Raw genomic sequence first — 22,262 nt, 5'->3', positions numbered from 1 at the left:
ATACATTTTCTCTTTTCCAGCTTCTCACAGTAATTTCCCTTTCTTGCCACCCTAGCCAGTCATCCCCTCTGGGATTGGTTCCTTTGTCCCTATTCACAATTTAGCACTTAATTTTTATACTGCTTCCGCATGTCAAAATCAAAGATAGTTCTATCACCTTCATAACTGTGTAATACTTCTATGCCATCCTTGTGTCTGGCCTAGAACCAAAAAATAACCTTTCCTTTTTGTTATCATATGATCCCCTTTAGATATGCAAAGCTAAAAATTTAGGTGAAGGCCCGAATGTCCTTAAACAGATCTTAAGCAGGGCTTAAAGGTTCAGGCTTTTTTGGAGGCTTTGATTGGATAGAAATCAGTTATCAAATCTGGAAATTGTGTGATTTCCTGCGATAGATTCTCAGATTGACTTTTAATTTTGTTTCTTTCTTTTTTTTATTTTATTATGTTATGTTAATCACCATACATTACATCATTAGTTTTTGATGTAGTGTTCCATGATTCATTGTTTGCGTATAACAACCAGTGCTCCATTCAGTACGTGCCCTCTTTAATACCCATCACCAGGCCAACCCACCCCCCTCCCCTCTAGAACCCTCAGTTTGTTTCTCAGACTCCATAGTCTCTCATGGTTTGTCTCCCCCTCCGAATTCCCCCCCTTCATTTTTCCCTTCCTACTATCTTCTTTTTTTTAACATATAATGTATTAGTTTCAGAGGTACAGGTCTGTGTTTCAACAGTCTTACACAATTCACAGCACTCACCATAGCACATACCCTCCCCAATGTCTATTACCCGGCCACCCATCCCTCCCACCCCCCACCACTCCAGCAGCCCTCAGTTTGTTTCCTGAGATTAAGAATTCCTCCTGTCAGTGAGATCATATGATACACGTCTTTCTCTGATTGACTTATTTCACTCAGCATAATACCCTCCAGTTCCATCCACGTCATTGCAAATGGCAAGATTTCATTCCTTTTGATGGCTGCATAATATTCCATTGTATATATATATACCACATCTTCTTTATCCATTCATCTGTCGATGGACATCTTGGCTCTTTCCATAGTTTGGCTATTGTGGACATTGCTGCTATAAACATCAGGGTGCACGTACCCCTTTGGATCACTACATTTGTATCTTTGGGGTACATACCCAGTAGTGCAATTGCTGGGTCGTAGGGTGGCTCTATTTTCAATTTTTGAGGAACCGCCATACTGTTTTCCAGAGTGGCTGCACCAGCTTGAATTCCCACCAACAGTGTAGGAGGGTTCCCCTTTCTCCACATCCCTGCCAACATCTGTCATTTCCTGACTTGTTAATTTTAGCCATTCTGACTGGTGTGAGGTGGTATCTCATTGAGATTTTGATTTTGATTTCCCTGATTCCGAGTGATACTGAGCACTTTTTCATGTGTCTGTTGGCCATTTGGATGTCTTCTTTGGAAAAAATGTCTGTTGATGTCTTCTGCCCATTTCCTGATTGGATCATTTGTACTTTGGGTGTTGAGTTTGGTAAGTTCTTTAAAGATTTTGGATAATAGCCCTTTATCTGATGTGTGATTTGCAAATATCTTCTCCCATTCTGTTGGTTGTCTTTTGGTTTTGCTGACTGTTTCCTTTGCTGTGCAAAAGCGTTTTATCTTGATGAAGTCCCAATAGTTCATTTTTGCCCTTGCCTCCCTTGCCTTTGGCCATGTTTCTAGGAAGAAGCTGCTGCGGCTGAGGTCGAAGAGGTTGCTGCCTGTGTTCGGCTTTAGGATTTTGATGGACTCCTGTCTCACATTTAGGTCTTTCAACCATTTGGAGTTTATTTTTGTGTGTGGTGTCAGGAAATGGCCCAGTTTCATTCTTCTGCATGTGGCTGTCCAATTTTCCCAACACCATTTGTTGAAGAGACTATCTTTTTTCCATTGGACATTCTTTCTTGCTTTGTCGAAGATTAGTTGACCATAGAGTTGAGGGTCCATTTCTGGGCTCTCTATTCTGTTCCATTGATCTTTGTGTCTGTTTTTGTGCCAGTACCATACTGTCTTGATGATTACAGCTTTGTAATAGAGCTTGAAGTTCGGAATTATGATGCTGCCAGCTTTGCTTTTCCTTTTCAACATTCCCCTGCCTATTCGGGGTCTTTTCTGGTTCCATACAAATTGTAGGATTATTTGTTCCATTTTTTGAAAAAAGTGGTTGGTATTTTGATAGGGATTGCATTAAATGTGTAGATTGCTCTAGGTAGCATTGACATCTTCACAATATTTGTTCTTCCAATCCATGAGCATGGAACATTTTTCCATTTCTTTGTGTCTTCCTCAATTGCTTTCATGAGTATTTTATAGTTTTCTGAGTACAGATTCTTTGCCTCTTTGGTTAGATTTATTCCTAGGTATCTTATGGTTTTGGGTGCAATTGTAAATGGGCTCGACTCCTTAATTTCTCTTTCTTCTGTCTTGTTGTTGGTGTATAGAAATGCCACTGATTTCTGTGCATTGATTTTATATCCTGCCACTTTACTGAATTCCTGTATGAGTTCTAGAAGTTTTGGGGTAGCATCTTTTGGGTTTTCCACATAAAGTATCATATCATCTGCAAAGAATGAGAGTTTGACTTCTTCTTTGCTGATTTGGATGCCTTTTATTTCTTTTTGTTGTCTGATTGCTATGGCTAGGACTTCTAATACTATGTTGGATAGCAGTGGTGATAGTGGACATCCCTGCCGTGTTCCTGACCTTAGAGGGAAAGCTCTCAGTTTTTCCCCATTGAGAATGATATTCGCTGTGGGTTTTTCATAGATGGCTTTTATGATATTGAGGTATGTACCCTCTATCCCTATACTCTGAAGAGTTTTGATCAAGAAAGGATGCTGTACTTTGTCAAATGCTTTTTCTGCATCTATTGAGAGGATCATATGGTTCTTGTTCTTTCTTTTATTAAGGTATTGTATCACACTGATTGATTTGCAGATGTTGAACCAACCTTGCAGCCCAGGGATAAATCCCACTTGGTTGTGGTGAATAATCCTCTTAATGTACTGTTGGATCCTATTGGCTGGGTGAGATCCTATTTTGTTGAGAATTTTTGCATCCATTTTCATCAAGGATACTGGTCTGTAATTCTCCTTTTTGATGGGGTCTTTGTCTAGTTTTGGGATCAAGGTAATGGTGGCCTCATAAAACGAATTTGGAAGTTTTCCTTCCATTTCTATTTTTTGGAACAGTTTCAGAATAGGTATTAATTCTTCTTTAAATGTTTGGTAGAATTCCCCTGGGAAGCCATCTGGCCCTGGGCTTTTGTTTGTTGGGAGATTTTTGATGACTGCTTCAATTTCCTTGTTGGTTATAGGTCTGTTCAGGTTTTCTATTTTCCTGGTCAGTTTTGGTAGTTTATACATCTCTAGGAATGCATCCATTTCTTCCAGATCATCTAATTTGCTGGCATATAGTTGCTCATAATATGTTCTTGTAATTGTATTTCTTTGGTGTTGGTTGTGATCTCTCCTCTTTCATTCATGATTTTATTTATTTGGCTCCTTTTTTCTTTTTGTTAAGTCTGGCCAGGGGTTTATCAATCTTATTAATTCTTTCAAAGAACCAGCTCCTAGTTTCATTGATCTGTTCTACTGTTCTTTTGGTTTCTATTTCATTGATTTCAGTTCTGATCTTTATTATTTCTCTTCTCCTGCTGGGTTTAGGCTTTATTTGCTGTTCTTTCTCCAGCTCCTTTAGGTGTAGGGTTAGGTTGTGTATTTGAGACCTTTCTTGTTTCTTGAGAAAGGCTTGTATTGCTATATACTTTCCTCTTAGGAGCGCCTTTGCTGCATCCCAAAGATTTTGAACAGTTGTGTTTTCATTTTCATTTGTTTCCATGAATTTTGTTAATTCTTCTTTAATTTCCTGGTTGACCCATTCATTCTTTAGTAAGATGCTCTTTAGCCTCCGTGTATTTGAGTTCTTTCTGACTTTCCTCTTGTGATTGAGTTCTAGTTTCAAAGCGTTGTGGTCTGAAAATATGTAGGGAATGATCCCAGTCTTTTGGTACCAGTTGAGACCTGATTTGTGACCTAGGATGTGACCTATTCTGGAGAACGTTCCACGGGCCCTAAAGAAGAATATGTATTCTGTTGTTTTGGGATGGGATGTTCTGAATATATCTGTGAAGTCCATTTGGTCCAGTGTGTCATTTAAAGTCTTTATTTCCTTGGTGATCTTTTGCTTAGATGATCTGTCCATTTCAGTGAGGGGGGTGTTAAAGTCCCCCACTATTATTGTATTGTTGTCGATGTGTTTCTTTACTTTTGTTATTAATTGGCTTATATAATTGGCTGCTCCCATGTTAAGGGCATAAATATTTACAATTGTTAGATCTTCTTGTTGGATAGACCCTTTAAGTATATGTGTCCTTCCTCATCTCTTATTATAGTCTTTGGTTTAAAATCTAATTTGTCTGATATAAGGATTGCCACCCCAGCTTTCTTTTGGTGTCCATTAGCATGGTAAATGGTTTTCCACCCCCTCACTTTCAATCTGGTGGTGTCTTTGGGTCTAAAATGAATCTCTTACAGACAGCATATTGATGGGTCTTGCTTTTTTATCCAATCTGATAGCCTGTGTCTTTTGATTGGGGCATTTAGCCCATTTACATTCGGGTAACTATTGAAAGATAAGAATTTAGTGCCATTGTATTGCCTGTAAGGTGACTGTTACTATATATTGTCTGTGTTCCTTTCTGGTCTGTGTTACTTTTAGGCTCTCTCTTTGCTTAGAGGACGACCCTTTTCAATATTTCTTGTAGGGCTAGTTTCATGTTTTCAAATTCCTTTAGTTTTTTTTGTCCTGGAAGCTTTTTATCTCTCCTTCTATTTTCAATGACAGCCTAGCTGGATATAGTATTCTTGGCTGCATATTTTTCTCATTTAGTGCTCTGAATATATCATGCCAGTCCTTTCTGGCCTGCCAGGTCTCTGTGGATAGGTCTGTTGCCAGTCTAATGTTTCTACCATTGTAGGTTACAGATCTCTTGTCCCGAGCTGCTTTCAGGATTTTCTCTTTGTCTCTGAGTCTCATAAGTTTTACTATTAGATGTGGGGGTGTTAACCTATTTTTATTGATTTTGAGGGGGGTTCTCTGTGCCTCCTGGATTTTGATGCCTGTTTCCTTCCCCAGATTAGGGAAGTTCTTTGCTATAATTCGCTCCGATATACCTTCTGCCCCCCTCTTTCTTCTTCTTCTGAGATCCCAGTTATTCTAATATTGTTTCATCTTGTGGTATCACTTATCTCTCGAATTCTGCCCTCGTGATCCAGTTGTTTATCTCTCTTTTTCTCAGCTTCTTTATTTTCCATCATTTGATCTTCTGTAGCACTAATTCTCTCTTCTGCCTCATTTATCCTAGCAGTTAGAGCCTCCTTTTTTGATTGCCCTCATTAATAGCCTTTTTGATTTCGACTTGGTTAGATTTTAGTTCTTTTATTTCTCCAGAAAGGGTTTCTCTAGTATCTTCCATGCTTTTTTCAAGCCCAGCTAGTATCTTTAAAATAGTCATTCTGAACTCTAGTTCCGACATCTTACTAATGTCTGTATTGATTAGGTCCCTGGCGGTCGGTACTGCCTCTTGTTCTTTTTTTTTGAGGTGATATTTTCCATCTTGTCATTATGTCTAGAGGAGAATAGATGAATGAGAGAACAAAATGCTAACAGGGTAACAATGACCCCAGAAAAATATACACTAAACAAATCAGAAGAGACCTGAAACAGGGGGAAAAGAAAGGGAAAGAATGAAAAAAGAAAAAAAAAGAAAAAGATTAAAAAAAAAAGAATATGATCAAATATGATCATGCTGGTGCATAGATCAGTGCCACACACTAGATTTTGGGTGTATTTGGGTCTGTTAGAAGAAACTGCCTCCCAAAATTTTTAAAGAAAGAAAAACTTATATATGTATAAAAATAAGGGTAAATAAGATGAAGGGATGGAATATGACTGTAAAGATGAAAATTATAAAAGATTTTTTGAAAGGAATTGATCAGATAAGAAGTTGGTTGAAAAAAGAAAGAAGAGGAATTAAAAAAAAAGGGAGAGAATGTGATCAGGCAGGAGACTGGAACAAAGCCATACACTAGAGATTTAGGGTATCTTTTGGTCTGTTAGAAGAAACTGTATCCCAAAATTTTAAAGAGAGAACAACTTATATATATATCAAAAATAAGGTTAACTACAATGAAGGGATAGAATATGACTCTAAAAATGAAAAATAAAAAAGATTTTTAAAAAAGTGATTGATAAGATGTTGGTTGAAAAAGGGAAAAAGAAAAATTCAAAAAAAAAAAAAAGATTAAAAAAATTAACTTTGAAAGACTAAAGAATCATGGTAAAAAAGCCATGAATTCTATGTGCAGTATTCCCCTAGCGCTGGAGTTCTGCCGTTCTCGTTGATCGGTAAACTTGGTCTTCGCTGGCTGTTCTTGCTGATCTTCTGGGGGAGGGGCCTGTTGCCATGGTTCCCAAATGTCTTTGCCGGAGGCGGAATTGCCCCGCCCTTGCTGGTCCGGGCTAAGTAATCTGCTCGGGTTTGCTCTCAGGAGCTTTTTTTCCCTGCAAGCTTTCCGTACAGCTTTGGAGGCCAAGAGTGAAAATGGCGGCCTCCCAGTCTCTGCTCTGGAGGAGCCGAGAACTCCGGGCCTGACTTCTCAGTGCGCCCCAGAGAAAAGCAGTCAATCACTCCCGTCTCCCCGGTCTCCGTGCTCCCCTGGCCTGTGACTGAGCATTTCTATCTCTGGCACCCGACCCCGTGTGGAGTCTCCAAACCCAGCAGATCCCTGTGGTGCGCTCCCGCGCCGCTCCTCCCAGGGGTGGAAGGTGAGTCTCCCCGGATCTGCTGCTTGTTGGGTCCCTGCTGGAGGAGCAGTGGCCTGACTGTGCCGCGGATCACGGTTTATGGCAACCCCGAGCTGAGAGTCCGCTCCTCGGCTCTGTCTCTGCAGCCGGCTTCCCCGCTCCGATACCTGGGAGCTCTGCCGCACTCAGGCACCCCTGGTCTCTCTGTGACCCCGTCGATCCTGAGACCACACTGTCCCACGAGGGTTCCACGCCCTGCTTAGCCGCTGGAGCGACGTCCCTCAGTGGAGCCGACTTATAAAAGTTCTGATTTTGTGCTCCGCTGCTCTGTCACTTGCCAGAAGTGGCCGACGGAGGCCCCCTCCCCCGCCGTCTATCTTCCTGAATATCGCCTCCGATTCACTTCTCCGCATACCTTCCAGAAAGTGGTCGCTTGTCTGTTCAGAGAGTTGCTGCTATTCCTTTCTTCAATCTCCTGTTGAGTTCGTAGTTGTTCAGAATGGTTTGATCCTTATCTAGCTTAATTCCTGGGACCAGACGAAATTTAGGTCTCCTACTCCTCTGCCATCTTGCTCCTCCCCATATTGACTTTTAATTTTAATGGGATTTACAACATATAATCTACAAAATACTTCACCAGCGGGAGTTATCTAAGAATTAGTGATACTGGTCTTATTCAGTTAAAACGTTCTGTGTCAGCTAGAAGAGCTTCCTACTTACTATGGGTCAGCAAATGATTCAAATATTGATTCTGGATTACAGAAACTCCTCACTTCCATTCACTTTGGTTTGGTGCTAGAAGATGCTGAAAACTTTTCATTTATTCTCTGTAGAACTCATAGAACCATAGATCATAGCTGCAGCGGTGGCTTCTTACATAAGCTTTGGAAATTAACATGTCTTGCTAGGGACCTGAAACTGACCTTGGGAGTTTTGAAGAGTGTAGCTAAGAGCCAGTGAGGAAAGCAAGCAGGCATGGCACCCTGGCAGCCCCTCTGGAAAATGATACCCTCATTCAGTATAATGATTTCCATAGATTGACCGTGAAGTAGCTCCACAGATAAGGTAAGGAAGGAAACTATTTATTATTTGGTTGTATTATTGTTTAACTTAATCCTCATGAGAACCTTGTCAAGTATTTCTTTTTTTAACCCTGCTTTTTGCCATAAGGAAAGGTTAAATAATGGGATATGCCCTTTTTCCTATTTCCCGGCAGTAAACTCTTGTGGCTGCAGATTCCCCAGAGGAGAACAGACAGTCCTCCCAGCCAAGAAGAGATAAAGTGCTCTCCAGACTCCCCCAAATTTCTGATTTCTCGCATAAGAATATCTTCATTCTTATTTGAGTAATGATTTGTTTACTCATTGTGTTGTAATGATTAGAATTGCTGGCTTAAATGGTAACTCCATTTTTAACTTCTTGAAGAACTGCTTGCCTGTTTTCCAGTGTGGCCACACCATTTTAAATTCTCACCAGCACTATATTAGGGTCCTGGTTCTTTCACATCCTTGCCAACACTTGTTTTTATCCGAGATTTTGATTACAGCCAAAAATATCTCATTGTGGTTTTAATTTGTATTTCTCTTATGGCTAGTGATGTTAAGCAACTTTTCATGTGCTTATTGGCCATTTGTATATTTTCTTGGAGAAATGTCTATTCAGTCGAGTTATAAAATGAGTAAGTCATGGGGATGTAACATATAGCATGGAAACCATAGTTAATAATTTATATTGCATATATGAATGTTGCTAAGAGAGTAAATATTAAAAGTTCTCATCACAAGAAAAAATATTTGTAATTATGTATAGTGATGGATGTTAACAAGACTTATTGTGGTGATCATTTTGCAATATATACAAATATTGAATCATTATGTTGTACACATGAAATGAATATAATTTATGTCAATTAAACCTCAATTAAAAGAAAAAAAGAAATGTCTAGGGGCACCTGGGTGGCTCAGTCCGTTAAGCATCTGCCTTTGGCTCAGGTCATGATCCCAGGGTACTGGGATCGAGCCCCACATTGGGCTCTGCTCAGCGGAGAGCCTACTTCTCCCTCTCCCTCTGCCTGCAGCTCTGCCTACCTGTGCTCTCTCTCTATCTCTCTGTCAAATAAATAAATAAAATCTTTTTTTTTTAAGGTTTTATTTATTTGACAGAGAGAGACACAGCGAGAGAGGGAACACAAGCAGGGGTAGTGGGAGAGGGAGAAGCAGGCTCCCCACAGAGCAGGGAGCCCGATGCGGGGCTCGATCCCAGGACTCTGGGATCCTGACCTGAGCCGAAGGCAGACGCTTAATGACTGAGCCACCCAGGCGCCCCAATAAATAAAATCTTAAAAGTAAAAAAAAAGAAATGTCTATTCAGAACCTTTACCCATTTTGTTTTGTTTTGTTTTTACCTTTACCCATTTTTAACTGGGGTGTCTTTTTGTTATTTAGTTGCAGGAGTTCTTTATATACTCTAGATTAAAGTGTCTTTTTGGAAGATTTGCACATTTTTTTTTCCCATTCCATGAGTTGTCTTTTTTACTTTCTCAGTAGGGTCCTTTGACACACAAAATTTTTGAATTTTAATGAAGTCCAATTTATCTCTTTGTTCTTCGGTTGTTTGTGCTTGTGGTGTCATATCTAAGAAAACACTGCCAAATCCCCAGTCATGAAGACTTGCTTCTGTGTTTTCTTCTACAAGTTTTATAAGTTTTAAGTTTTATTTTTCTTTTGATTGATTTTGAGTTAATTTTTGTATGTGGAATGAGTTAAGAGTCCAGATTCATTCTTTTGTATGTATAGACATCCAGTTGTCCCTGCACCACTTATTGAAAAGACTGTTCTTTCTCCCATTTAATGGCCTTGGCATCTTTTTGAAAATCAACTGTTCATAGATATATGGGTTTGTTTCTGGACTTGCCATTCTATTCCATTGATCTATATGTCTCTACTTATGTTAGTCCCACATTGTCTTAATTACTGTTGCTTTGCAATAAATTGTGAAATTGGAATGTATGAGACCTCTAACTGTGTTCTTTTTCAAAATTATTTTAGTTATTCTGGGCCCTTGAGTTCTCATCTGAATTTTAAGATCAGCTTGTCGATTTCTACAAAGAGGCCAGCTGGGATTCTGATAGGGGTTGCATTGAATCTTTAGATCAATTTGTGGCATATTGCCATCTTAACCATATTAAATCTTCAGATCCATGAACATGGGACATTTTTCCAATTCTTAAGACCTTCTTTAATTTCTTTCATCAGTGTTTTATAGCTTTTAGAGTATAAGTTTTACAGTACTTTTGTCAAATTTCATCCTAAATATTTTGTTCTTTTTTGATGCAAATGAAAGTGGAGTTTTCTTTCTTTTTCTGATTGTTTGTGGGAAGTATATGGAAATGCAATTGGTTTTTATATATTGGTCTTGTATCTTGTATCCTGCAACTCTGCTGAACTTGTTTATTAGTTCTAATAGCTCTTTAATGGCATCCTTAGGATTTTCTCTATATATACCCTTGCATTTATAATCTTACCATAAGTAGACTTGTCATGATATACATCCCTTGAAGCATGTGACATTTGCTCTAAGATTTTGATGTCAAGGTCTTTTGGAGTTCTGAACTGAAAGAGCTTCTTAGGAAATACAGTGGCCATTTACCTTTCAGCTGTGAAAAGTAAAAAAAAAAAAGCCAAACTAGGCTGATCGTCCTGTGTTGACCCATAGCCATACCGTGCCTGTCAAATCAAATAACATGTTCAATCTCTTAGATATTTTGAAGACTCAGACACCCAGAAATATTTTAGAATTTCTTTCTCACTCTAATTAAAATCTTACTGCTTTGTCAGTGGGAAAGAAGGAGATATGACATCCTGAAAAACCATAAAAATATGTTTAAATTTTAAATTTTAGTGGGGTTTCCTATCTCTTTAAGCTCTTCAAATCGACATACATGAGATCTTGTATAATAACACATTGACAAATACATGGATTCCTTTCCTTATCTGACTTAGAGCATTTTAACTGACTCTAAGAGCCAACTGATGACAATTCTTTAGTAATTAATTGGAAGTTAAAAATTCAAAATTCTGTCTGTGCTCTAAGCCACATCATGCTTCTCCTTCAGCCTAAGACAAGTGAAAAATCTGAAAGGTGCTGATCTGTCCTTCCAGTCTCATTACCGCCAAATTGGGAATAATGCCAGCCTTGCACTCGAGATGGAATGAAGTTAGGTTGGCAGCCCCTGAGGTTTTCTTGTCACTTTGAACAGAAGGGTGGTCTCTGTGCAGGTTGAAGGACCAAATCTTAGGGGAACTGACATGCTTTTGAATTATCTTCAAATGTTGGCCCTCAAAAGATTATATAGCAGTGTATGTTAGCTGTTAATCAAACATGTACAGCTGATGGATACTGTGATCCAGAGTATAATGAGCATTAGTCTTCAATGCTTTGATCGTGTGTACGTAGACACAGTCAAAAAAGAGCAAGAGTGAGAGAGGGCAAGAGAGAGAGAGAGAAAGGGAGAGAAAGAAAAGAAAAAATAAACATCCTTTGAAACTTAAAAGTCCAAAACTTCAAAGCTAATAATAATTATGCTGAATTGCTTTTATCATCAGGATATTTGCCATAAATGGTTTTATTATATCGGCATCTAGAAGCTCATGTCACATGACTACTTCCTGCTTACACACTGTAGCTACTTTTACATATATTTATTACTTATTATAACTTAAATAGCAAGGCAATGTAGTAACATTTATAAATCCTGAACTTCCTTAAAGTGAAAAAAAAAAAAATCAGAGTTCTTTTTTCAAATGGATAAAGGGAATCATGATTAGTTTATAAGAACTTATTTTCAGACTGGACAGTTCATGATAGAAGGGTTATGAGCACAAATAAGCAGAAACAAACAATAAACATTTATCACACTACCCAGCAAATATACCCAGCCCAGAAAACTGTGGTGGGATTTTGGCTTTGGCTACCTGTCCACTGAATCCAGCAGAGAATGGAGTAATTATGTATGTCCTGCCCCTGCCAATTCCCCTTTTCTCCTTGGTATTTACAGGGAATTGTCTGCAGGAAAGAAAGATCTTATCCTCGCTTTGCTCTAGAACCGGACTCTTTAATAGTTGTTCTGAGTTACTCCTGGGTATAAATTCTAGCTTTTGAACAGTGCAGGTCATTTTTAATGTTTGATTTGTTTTCATCATTGTTTGCCATTTCAGTATATGTCATTTTTTAGTCTGCCAAGAAGCCACTTTCCCATTTAGCAATGAGAAGTGTGGAAAAAAGAACACGCATGGTCCAATTTCCAGGGAGTCTTGTAGCAGTTAGTTGTCAAACGAAAGTATTTTTTTCCTTAATATTTCTGATGATGTTAATTCCCATGATTAAAGTAAATTTAATTTGTGGAATGTCACCAGATATTAAAGTCTCACCAGCGGTGTCTTCCAGTTTCTTCCAGGATATCCCTAGAAAGTTGAAATAACAGGAATAATTCAAACCGATAACATTTAATTTGAGATTTTGGAAAAATATGCATTAAGATACCACATATATGTTTTTCAGATAAGTATGCAAATTATCCTATATCTGCAATCCTCTGTTCAGCATTATTATATCTCATGTGTGTACTAATGTGAGCATATATGTATACACCTCAATGAATTCTTACTTATGCTAACTTAAATTAACTTGACCTTTTATGTTAAGTAATTATATGTAAAACATTTTGTATATTTCTTTCCTGACATTTTATTTGTTCTCTTTAGAGAAAAATTAAGTATTGTCTCATAGGTAGATAACATTTACAAACATGTTCCAAATCTTTACTCTAGTTACCAATTTGATGGTAAGTGTCTTATAGATGTAGCTACCTTGAAGAGGCTACTTCTGGAACTTAGAGAGCAGACTCATTGTCAACTTGTAAAAGTAATGTCTACCACCCAGGAAGGCAACTATCCAGTAAATCTAAAGTACATTAAATGGCTCAGTTACAAGTATTCAGTGGTAGAAAGAGAACACAGCCTTGTCCTGTGCTAATAAAATGGGCATTTTATCTCACAAAAGGTTTTGCTTTCTCTCCCTCTCTAAAGCAGTACTATGATTCAGAAGGAGCTTTTATTACCTACATCAGAGGCAAAAAGGTGCCTTTAAGATACCTTCGGGGCAGGAACTTACACAACCTGACCAATTAAGTTGTGTCGTAGAGAAAGAAACTAAGCTAATGCACTTAGTTGCTTTGCTTGATTTCCCAGGTTTGCTTTCTCTTTCTCTTGATTCTTTGGTGCCTGATGTGCCCTTGACTCTGAACTTCAGACTTTATGTCTTGATGCATCCTGTTACGATCATTCATTTTTGGACCAAGGCTGGAGTTACATTATTGTTACTGGCCCAGACTTAGTATCTGTCTCATTTCATTCTGCTGTGTTATAGTTTAGAACATATAATTTGACCTGTAAATAATTCCTGACTATGGATTTAAAAACTGAGAGTAGATCACTGGAAACATTGAAAATCTTAACATCTTGACTGCTTTATCATTGTAAAAGTGGTCAGTGTTTAGCTTAAAATCTGCATTTTTTTCCCCTGTGGTATCGATATGCTTTTTTTCTGTGGGAAAGCTTTGTGCCTACCACTTATTATTGAGGAGAAAGCCTGCTTTTGTCTGCTATTCCTTGGTTTACTTTTCTCAAAAAGATCTTCTTTTAAGAAATGAACCTCCGTGTTCATTAAATACCGTCTTAGTTGCTTCATCGAGGTCCCTGCCTCTTCCCCGTCCCCTGTGCTCACTGGCAGGCTTTGATGCAACCCTAGGAGGCAATGGACTTCATATACCCTTTGCTTTGTACTCTAGCTTTTTGGCTCCTGCTTAATGCTGTTTGCTTACCTGGTCCACTTTGCTTCTATCTTAAGTAGGTTGACACGTAGGCAACCAGAAACTTAATAGCAAATTATACTTGCTATGGATTCATTGAGTTTGGAAAATGATTCCACGGAACAGGTCCATGGACTATTAATTGGTATTCTATGAGTAAAGGAGGCTTCTCTGGTCAGATGGCTTACAAATTGTAACTTCCTGTGGGAACTCTCAATAAATAAGCTATAATATTAAATGCTCTGAGAAGTCTTGCAGAAACCTGTCAGATCACTTGCATTTGTTTTCCAAATGCAGTTGTCCGTGGAACCTCTTTTCTATAGAATACCTATTCGCATCTCAAGGATCACCAGTTTTCTGTAGAAGACATTTTTGGGAATTATGTTCTTCGAACTTGGACCATAAATTAACAGTCTTTCTGATCCACATCTTCAACAATAAGCTTTTAATAGGTTAATTCGGATTTAAACAATAGGTCACCTATGTTTGTATTATGTTAGATAAAAGATATATAATGTCAAAGGATTATCTAATTAAAACCAGGCATCTAAGGAATAAAAACAAAATAGGAGGTCATAGATGTCTTAGGAATCCAAGACACTTAGTAATACAAATTAGTTCAATTACTGCTGTGCATTACCTATTGACTTACCTTTTTTATTTTCTGGTTTGGGTTTCAGTATAAAACGGATGCTAGGATATTCTGGCATATTTTAGAAAAGTATAAGATGTCCTGGCCTTAATATTTTGAGGTTGATACATAGGATGGGCAAAGTTTGGAGGTTTGACTCAATGCCAATTAAATCTTTTTTTTTTTTAAATCTGAGTTGAATGAAACCCAATGGTGATATCTTTTTCAATGTTTTTTTTTTTTTAATTTTATTTTCAGTTTTTGAAAAGTTCCTACATATAAAGGAAAATAGGTGGCCTTGGGGATAATAGAATTTAATCAAATAAGTAAAATGATTATTTTATGGGTATTGGATAGATGGATGGAAATTATATCTTCCAAACAAATGAATTAAATAATTGACTGCAATATAGTCAGACTTAACAAGAGTTTCTATATAAAAATTCTATAAGTAGATCTTTATTGACTTAATAATAATAAGGGAATTCTCTTTTTAACCTACCAGCATCTTCTGAAACCTTTCTTTCCTCTAACACCCCAAATATATTTGCTGTTTAAAAGAGGGGAAACCAGTTACCCATGAAATCCTGCTGTCACTCTTCTTCACTGGCCCTTTGGTCTGGCCACATTTGGAGAAGTTGATTTCCCCCAACATACAGACTGGCATTGCTGTTTGGAATAGCAGACTTCTACTCTCTCAATTCTATTTCTCTGCCTGCTTTGATTGGCTAATCACTCTTATTACTATAAAGGAGCAGTCATTTTGCCTCAAAATTGCAGTACATCACAGGGAACTAAGGCAACAGAAGGATATTCCAGCTGTAATAACAAATGCAAGTGTTCTACCTTGGAGGGAAACAGTTTGGCGTGCTGCCCTCTCTCACTCTTGCATTCCTTTGAAGTGAATGAGGCTGCTCAGGAGCACACAGACAGTCTCTCTGTCTGCCTTGCCCCAGGTTGCTTTAAGCCAAATCCATAGGTGAGATGAATCAGCTCTTCTGGACCGCAGCTCCCCACAGCTCGGCTGCAGTCAGCTTTTTTGAATGTGCTGCTTGGGGAGGACGGAAGAAAAAGAGCACCTTGTTTCTTAACAAGAACTTGAAATGCCATTCACTTAGCAAGGATTATTGAAGATCTACTCCGTAAGTGGTACTGTGACCCTTATGCTTTTAAAATTTCTTAGGGAGGGAGATGGTGCAGGAATGTGGCTGGAACTTACGTTCTTACAGTGTATTTTGGATTTGAGGTTACTGTCCTTGCCAACCTACACAGTTAAGGACAAAAAGCGATTCCCACCGCCCCCCCCCCCCCACTTTTTTTCAGTTAGGTAAAAGTCATTTTTCTCTCTCTTCTTCAAATAGCTCTTATAGGGATTTGGCCTATTTTAGATTCATAGTGACCAAAGCTGACGTGTGTGATTTGGCCATTTTTCCCGCGACTAATTTTTCTTGTTTTATGAAGCTATTGCACACTCAGAGAGAGTAATGGCTCTATTCATTGTAAGCAATCGCTTGTTACATCTGGCTTTAGTCAGGTGAAGAGCTGAATCGTGAGAGCTCTGGAGTCCCCTTGTCTAATAAATCATACAGTCAGAGACGGCTTCAGTGAGATGCAGCTGGGACCTGCGGCTGCAGTAATGAGCTATCAATATTTTCGCTTCCCCCTGCCTCATTTTCTCTCCCTCCCGCCTGCTGTATTTGCTTAGGTATTCTCTCACCCTGCCTCTGTCTTCGAGCCACTTGTGCTGTAATGTGAGAAGCATCATTTAATTTGCATTGAATTTATTGACGCCCCTTGTTTTGTTAGCTCCCCACGTACCGATTTAACAAAGCATTTATTCTAGCATTTCCAGAATATTTTATTGTGACATGTTAAGTTATTGTGAACAGATTCTCTGCTAATTGGGCCTGGTGATGAACAAAGTAAACGTTCAGCCTTCCTTTGTTAATCAATAAGCAAATAGAAGAGTCTCTCAAACGTAGCTAGAGCCCCGGCTAGCGCGTATGATGTCTTTGTGAGACCTGGAAAAGGGCGCCCCCTTTGGGCAGACAGATTGCGAGAGGTATGCACCCTGGGCAGAGCGAGCAGCAAACAAAAACGTGCCTCTTCCTCCAGGGGGACCTTGGTCACTTGGGCCAGTTGGAGTGGGAGCGAACGTTAGGGGGCCTCCATGCACTCTCAGCCCCGGATGACGTAACAACCACGGGATCCATCTTGCTTTCCTGTCCCTTCGCATCTTCAAACCCTGGAGTTTTTCTTGTTTTGTTGTTTAATTTGATGGGAGTTCATCCATTTTGATGGTAGTGAGAGGTGAGAAAGAGGGTTCGAGAGCTACTGTTGGATTTCAGGTGAAACGATGTGAAATAACCCGGGTGACATTTTAGTATAGTTTCCCTTTCCAGCCTGCTCTTTCACGGAAAAGAAAACTCGTTTCCCAGATGATAATCGAAAGACTCAATGGAGAACGTGTGTTCATTTTAAAGAAATGATTGTAACTTTATTATCAAATGGTTGCTTCTGTTTACCCATGGGCCATAGAAGCAGTCATTTGATATTAAAGTTAATATATATGAACTTTTCTGGTATGTGTCACACTAATAGTGGCAAAATTGAGTCGCCGTGCTGTTTACTGCTTTAAAGAACCAGAAGCGGGGCGCCTGGGTGGCTCAGTCGTTAGGTGTCTGCCTTCAGCTCCGGTCGTGGTCCTGGGGTCCTGGGATCGAGCCCCGCATCGGGCTCCCTGCTCCGCGGGAAGCCTGCTTCTCCCTCTCCCACTCCCCCTGCTAGTGTTCCCTCTCTGGCTGTGTCTCTCTCTGTCAAATAAATAAATAAAATCTTAAAAAGAAAGAAAGAAAGAACCAGAAGCTGCTACCTTGCCATGAAAAAAGTATTATGTGCTTCTAGCCGCTCCCTCCACCCACCCACCCATAAAGTGGAGAGGAATGAATAGTAAAACTTAACGTTTGTTGTCGTGTTTTTTTCCCTCCTTATTTCAGGTGATGTGTTCCATATCACTGCTCCCGATAAATTTACCTTTGAAGAAGCTGAAGAAGAGTGTGAAAACCAGGACGCCCGGCTGGCGACAGTGGGGGAGCTCCACGCAGCTTGGAGGAATGGCTTTGACCAGTGCGATTACGGGTGGCTGTCCGACACCAGCGTTCGCCACCCTGTGACTGTGGCCAGGGCGCAGTGTGGAGGTGGTTTACTTGGGGTGAGAACCCTGTATCGTTTTGAGAACCAGACAGGCTTCCCTCCCCCTGATAGCAGATTTGATGCCTACTGCTTTAAACGTAAGTGTTTGAGACCTTTTTAAAAATTACAGATTTAAAAAAAAATACTTCGAAGACATGCCTTGGTGTTCACCTAGTGGTGGGAATGGATTCCATGTCTTGCAGTGTATGCACAGAACGGAAACAGTTCAGTGACTTTCAAAAGCCAGTAAACGGAACAGCAGCGATATGGTTAAAACAACAGGAAGTTTGACAGATGTTTTTTTAGAGGTGATGAGGAAATGTCAAGTTAAGGTCTTAACTATGCTCCATTGCACCTAGAACCACAGAACATAGTTCTGATTCTTTGTTTTTGTTTTTGTTTTGTTTTGTTTAACATTAATTGCAGTCCTTAAATGTAATTAGATTGTTGGTGCTGTAATGTTGAGGCCAGCTGTGGCTGAGTTGAATCCTTGAATTCTGCTTATTTTGTCTTTGTTTGGTATGTCTTTCTTTGAAATGGCGGAGAATTCCAATTTCAGTAATTGCAGGTGAGTACTTGGAACAGATATGGATAATCATAACATTCAATTAATACCTAACAGGAAACCATGCTATAAATAAGTATCTCCTTTCATCTTATTTTAATTCAAGTAATGGAAATATGTGCCTTCTAATCACTAATTCTCTAGTACCATATTGAAGTACAGTCTATGTTCTTTGAAAGGTGTAACGTAGGCTATCCTCAGTTAGGTTTGCTATTTAAAATTGACCTTAAGTGACATCTCTCCACATTCATGATATAATTGCTTAAATTTTTCAGATGTCCTTAAATTATTTTAGCAGTAGTAGTCACATGATATAGTATCGTGCTCATAGGATGCTTGATCAAACAAGCGAGTAATCCAGAGTCTCACTGTGATTTTTACTGAAGGGTCTGTATTGTTGTGACAGCTAAACAAAGATTTCCTAGCATTTGGGGTGAGTATGTTCAAAGTAGAGCCATGTTATATTGAAATAGAGTAAAGGGTTTTACTAAGTTTCCAATATATCTTATTTTAGTAATACATAACTGAAATGAATAGAAAATATTATGGAATTGGTTTCTAAACTGAAGTGCACAGGCTTTCTTTATCAACCAAACAGTCACCGCTAGGGTGTCCGAGTAGAAGAGCCATTAGCGCTGTGGAGAGGTGTGATCTCACACGCCGCGGCCTCCCCGCTGTGCTGCCTCTGCCCACATCTCCTCCCACAGACTCAGCTTTCCGAGTGTGAGAGCCATGTGTTGGGTGTCAGGGCAATACAGGCTGGCCATAAAAAGCCACTTGAAAATACTGACTTTTGTTCCTAGGCCCTGAAACAGCAGAAAAGTTCTTCCTTACTTATTTTCAGGAAAAGAAACAACAATAAAGAGGAAAGCCTATCTCTAAAAGTAGAAAGATAGACATTCTTTTAACAGTGACTCTCAAGTAGTTGAAGCTCTAAAATCAGTTTTTCATTAAGTGACTATGATTAAGAACTGAAATCAGATTGGTGTCGGGGGGCAGGGTTAGGGAGGTTTAATTAGGGAAGGAGTGGAATTATCCAACTGGACTACCTTGCTCAATTGGATTTTCTTGTGCTTGATAAAACTGGCAAGAGAGAACTTTTAAACAACACTTTTTTTTTTTTCTCCCTGAGGGTAAAACTTAAACCAAAGGCTGTCTGTAGACACAAAGAATTCATCCTGATGTGTTTTAAATTATTTATTTAAATGAGGAATTCACATGAACGGATGAAATGACAAGATACTTAGTTTCAAATACAGTAGCCACCTACTAAAAATCTATATAAAATCTGAGAAAAGTTTGAAAGTTTAGGTCCAGTTTTTTCTAATTCATCTGAATCGATAGAACTTGGAAATATATAACTTCCAAATATCATGGTTCAAATTTTGAGTTTTTTCCAAACCAAAGTGTAATCTAAACTAATCCAAATCTAATCTAAGGGTTAGAGTCTTGTTTATTTCTTCCCTAAAGCCTATTATATTTAAAATGCATTCAGCATCTAAAAGATTTAGAAGGCTTAGTCATAACATAAAAATCTTTCTTAAATCACACACAGTGCCAACAGCTTCCCCAAATTTCTTAATTCATTTTTCAAGGATTCTTTTAATGTATATATTTTAAAGAATTTAAAAAATATTCTCAAAATGACTTGACTGCTACTCGCGGTGGCCAAATACCTAGGGTGAAGTGTATGAGTTGTGACCTCAGCAAGAGTTCCGAAAGCGATTTCAGAGATGTACCGCTGGTTGGTTAAGTAGAGGAATTTAGAAATTTAACCATATTTCTCTTGCTTGCTTTTTACCAAATGTAGAAGGGGTTTTTAAAGCCACTTCTTGGTGAATGAACAATACCAAACCTCACTTTGCTCTAATTCTCTTTTCCTTCTACCATCACTGAAATAGAATATTAACAATGGCTGATGACAAGCATAATTAGAATCTATTCATGTCAAGTAGATTTGAAAAACAAGGAAATTAGTACATTTGTGAAATGAAATTTTCCTGTGTATTTCCCTGTGATGATTAAACTAAATTGTGCACTTTTGATTTTTCTTTAACCTCAGAGTTAAGCAAGTTCTGTGATAGTTAGAGACTTAGGGCTTTGAAAAATCACCCATACATCCCCAAATTTAAGTCAGTCAAAGCCACTCAAGACTCATGATAATCTCTCACGTTATGTTATTAATGATCTCCAAGACAGGGAGATAGAACATGTTTCCTAGAAAACCCATTCTCATATCCTTTTACCATATGGTCGGATAGTTTTTCTAATTATCTAAATTCATTGCATTGGACTTTGAGCCCATTTTTCCTTTTTAAGTTGGAGACCAAACTCTAAATAATAGCCATTTCTATTATTGAACACGGTTGTTCAGTTGTCTCTCAGCATCTTCCTCAACTGACCTAATTTTCCTGTTTTGAAATTTTAATTTCTAAGTGTCTGGTCATCTATGGGATCTAGCTTTGAACCCTCATTTTTTTCTATCCCTCTGTTTGATTAAGCTAGGAACTAGAATTGTGGCTTAGAGAAGGCTAAATAAGTTCCCACCACTTCATGTGCTACACTTCTTACATATTTGTTCACTTTTAAAGTTGGCCTGCCCTTCTAACCCATGGTGTGCTTACGATCCTTTTTGTCCCCTCAACTATAATCTGACTGTAGGCACCAAAACTAATACTTCCCTAAGTGGCATTTTAAATATGTTTTCTGTTTTTTGAATTTCAATCTGTTAGCATTCAATCACTCGTAAACTTTTTAAAAAGAGTTTGAATTCCAATGCCATTGTTCCAGCCTTTATTCTATTTACCGATGAAGTCCGAATCAACTTATTGAATATCTACTCTATTTGTGAATTCTCATGTTTACAGTTATTTATGTGGAAAACATTTTAATGCAGAAGAACTAATTTGAAATTAGTCACTTTCATATAATGTAGGCAGTACGGGTGTGCGTTAAATCGACTATCATGCTGCTAATAGGATCTTTATATCTTATTGGGAAAATCTGCCTCGTGTCTTATAACAGAAGCACAGAGAAGAGAGTCCATAGGACATAAAATACCATAAGTACAGTGATGCAAAACATCTGTGTGGCAGACAGCTGCAAAGGTTGGAATGGGGCTTTTGTGGGAAAAGAAATATGCTGATTTCTGTTGGCTTCCTTAATAATGAAGCTAAAGGGACACTGGTAGGTTTCCAATTCAGAAATTTCTCCATGTGAATTCTTCTGGAAGGACACTTCGGGAATAACTTGGAGTTGCATTTTCACCTTTGTAATAGCCACCATTAATATAGTAACATTTATTCTTAAGATATCTCTTTGGAGATATTTGTGGTTTTTAAAATTATTTCCTCTTTTTGGAATGGTTGAAACAATGATCAGATATTCTGAGTAATGATGGAAATCAGCTGTTAAGTTGACGAAAAAGCCCCCCAGCCCCAAAGGAAGTCTGAGGTTTTCCATTCCAAATAGTAGAATTAATTAACTTAATTATAAGCAGACTTTTAAACAGAGCTCTAAAATTATCGAACACCCTTGTTTTTGAAAACAAAGTCACATACATCCTGGCTTTGTAAGGGAGAGTCTCTTAGACATAGCGCTGTCACTTTACTATGCTCCAGGACTAGACGAAGGCAACACCAGTGCTACAGTAATAATCGGCATTGATGTACAATTTAGTTTTTAAAATCTGAATCCTTTATTTTTATAACACTATAAAAGTATTTTCGTAGCATTGTAAGAAGTTGCTAGCCCAGAACTTGGGTTGGAACATGGGACAACCTGATCCACAGGACTTCTGTTTGGCCCTAATGCCATATCATCTCCTTTTAAGTTAATTTCATCAGCCACAGAAATACTCAGAGGAAAAAAGCAAAATTAGCTCTTTTGCTGTTCTTAACAATAATATGATTATTTTTTCTCTAATATGCAGTGTGTAAGTCATTATGTTATGTTTCCATGGGAACTTTCTCTGTATGTACATTTTACTATTTCCCCAAAGAAAGCTGTTAGAAGACGAACATGATATTTGGCAGTGAAATGAGGTAATAGTCATGGAATTTCAGAGGATAGAGAATTGAATTAAAAGAGAGATCGTCAACCACGCTTTGGCTCCTTAAGTTCATGTCAATCAAAATAGACCAAATCTTCTTCCAGGAAGTGAATATAGAAAAGGATT

The 22,262-nt window shown here is 38.4% G+C and overlaps 1 protein-coding gene across 4 annotated transcripts in view; it reads left to right on the top strand.

Moving 5' to 3' along the window:
- Positions 1 to 22,262, top strand: part of VCAN (versican) — a 143,338-nt gene that overhangs the window by 53,713 nt on the left and 67,363 nt on the right. For all 4 annotated transcript variants that reach the window (XM_032404046.1, XM_032404044.1, XM_032404045.1 and 1 more), the window contains one exon: positions 17,325 to 17,618. In XM_032404046.1, the coding sequence (XP_032259937.1) occupies positions 17,325 to 17,618 (294 nt within the window). The remainder of the gene's footprint in view (positions 1 to 17,324; positions 17,619 to 22,262) is intronic.

Source organism: Phoca vitulina, unplaced genomic scaffold (genome assembly GCF_004348235.1).
Source record: "Phoca vitulina isolate PV1807 unplaced genomic scaffold, GSC_HSeal_1.0 scaffold6, whole genome shotgun sequence".
Lineage (NCBI taxonomy): Eukaryota > Metazoa > Chordata > Mammalia > Carnivora > Phocidae > Phoca > Phoca vitulina.
The sequence above is the reverse complement of the archived record's forward strand: the minus strand, read 5'-3'. Positions and strand labels throughout refer to the sequence as shown.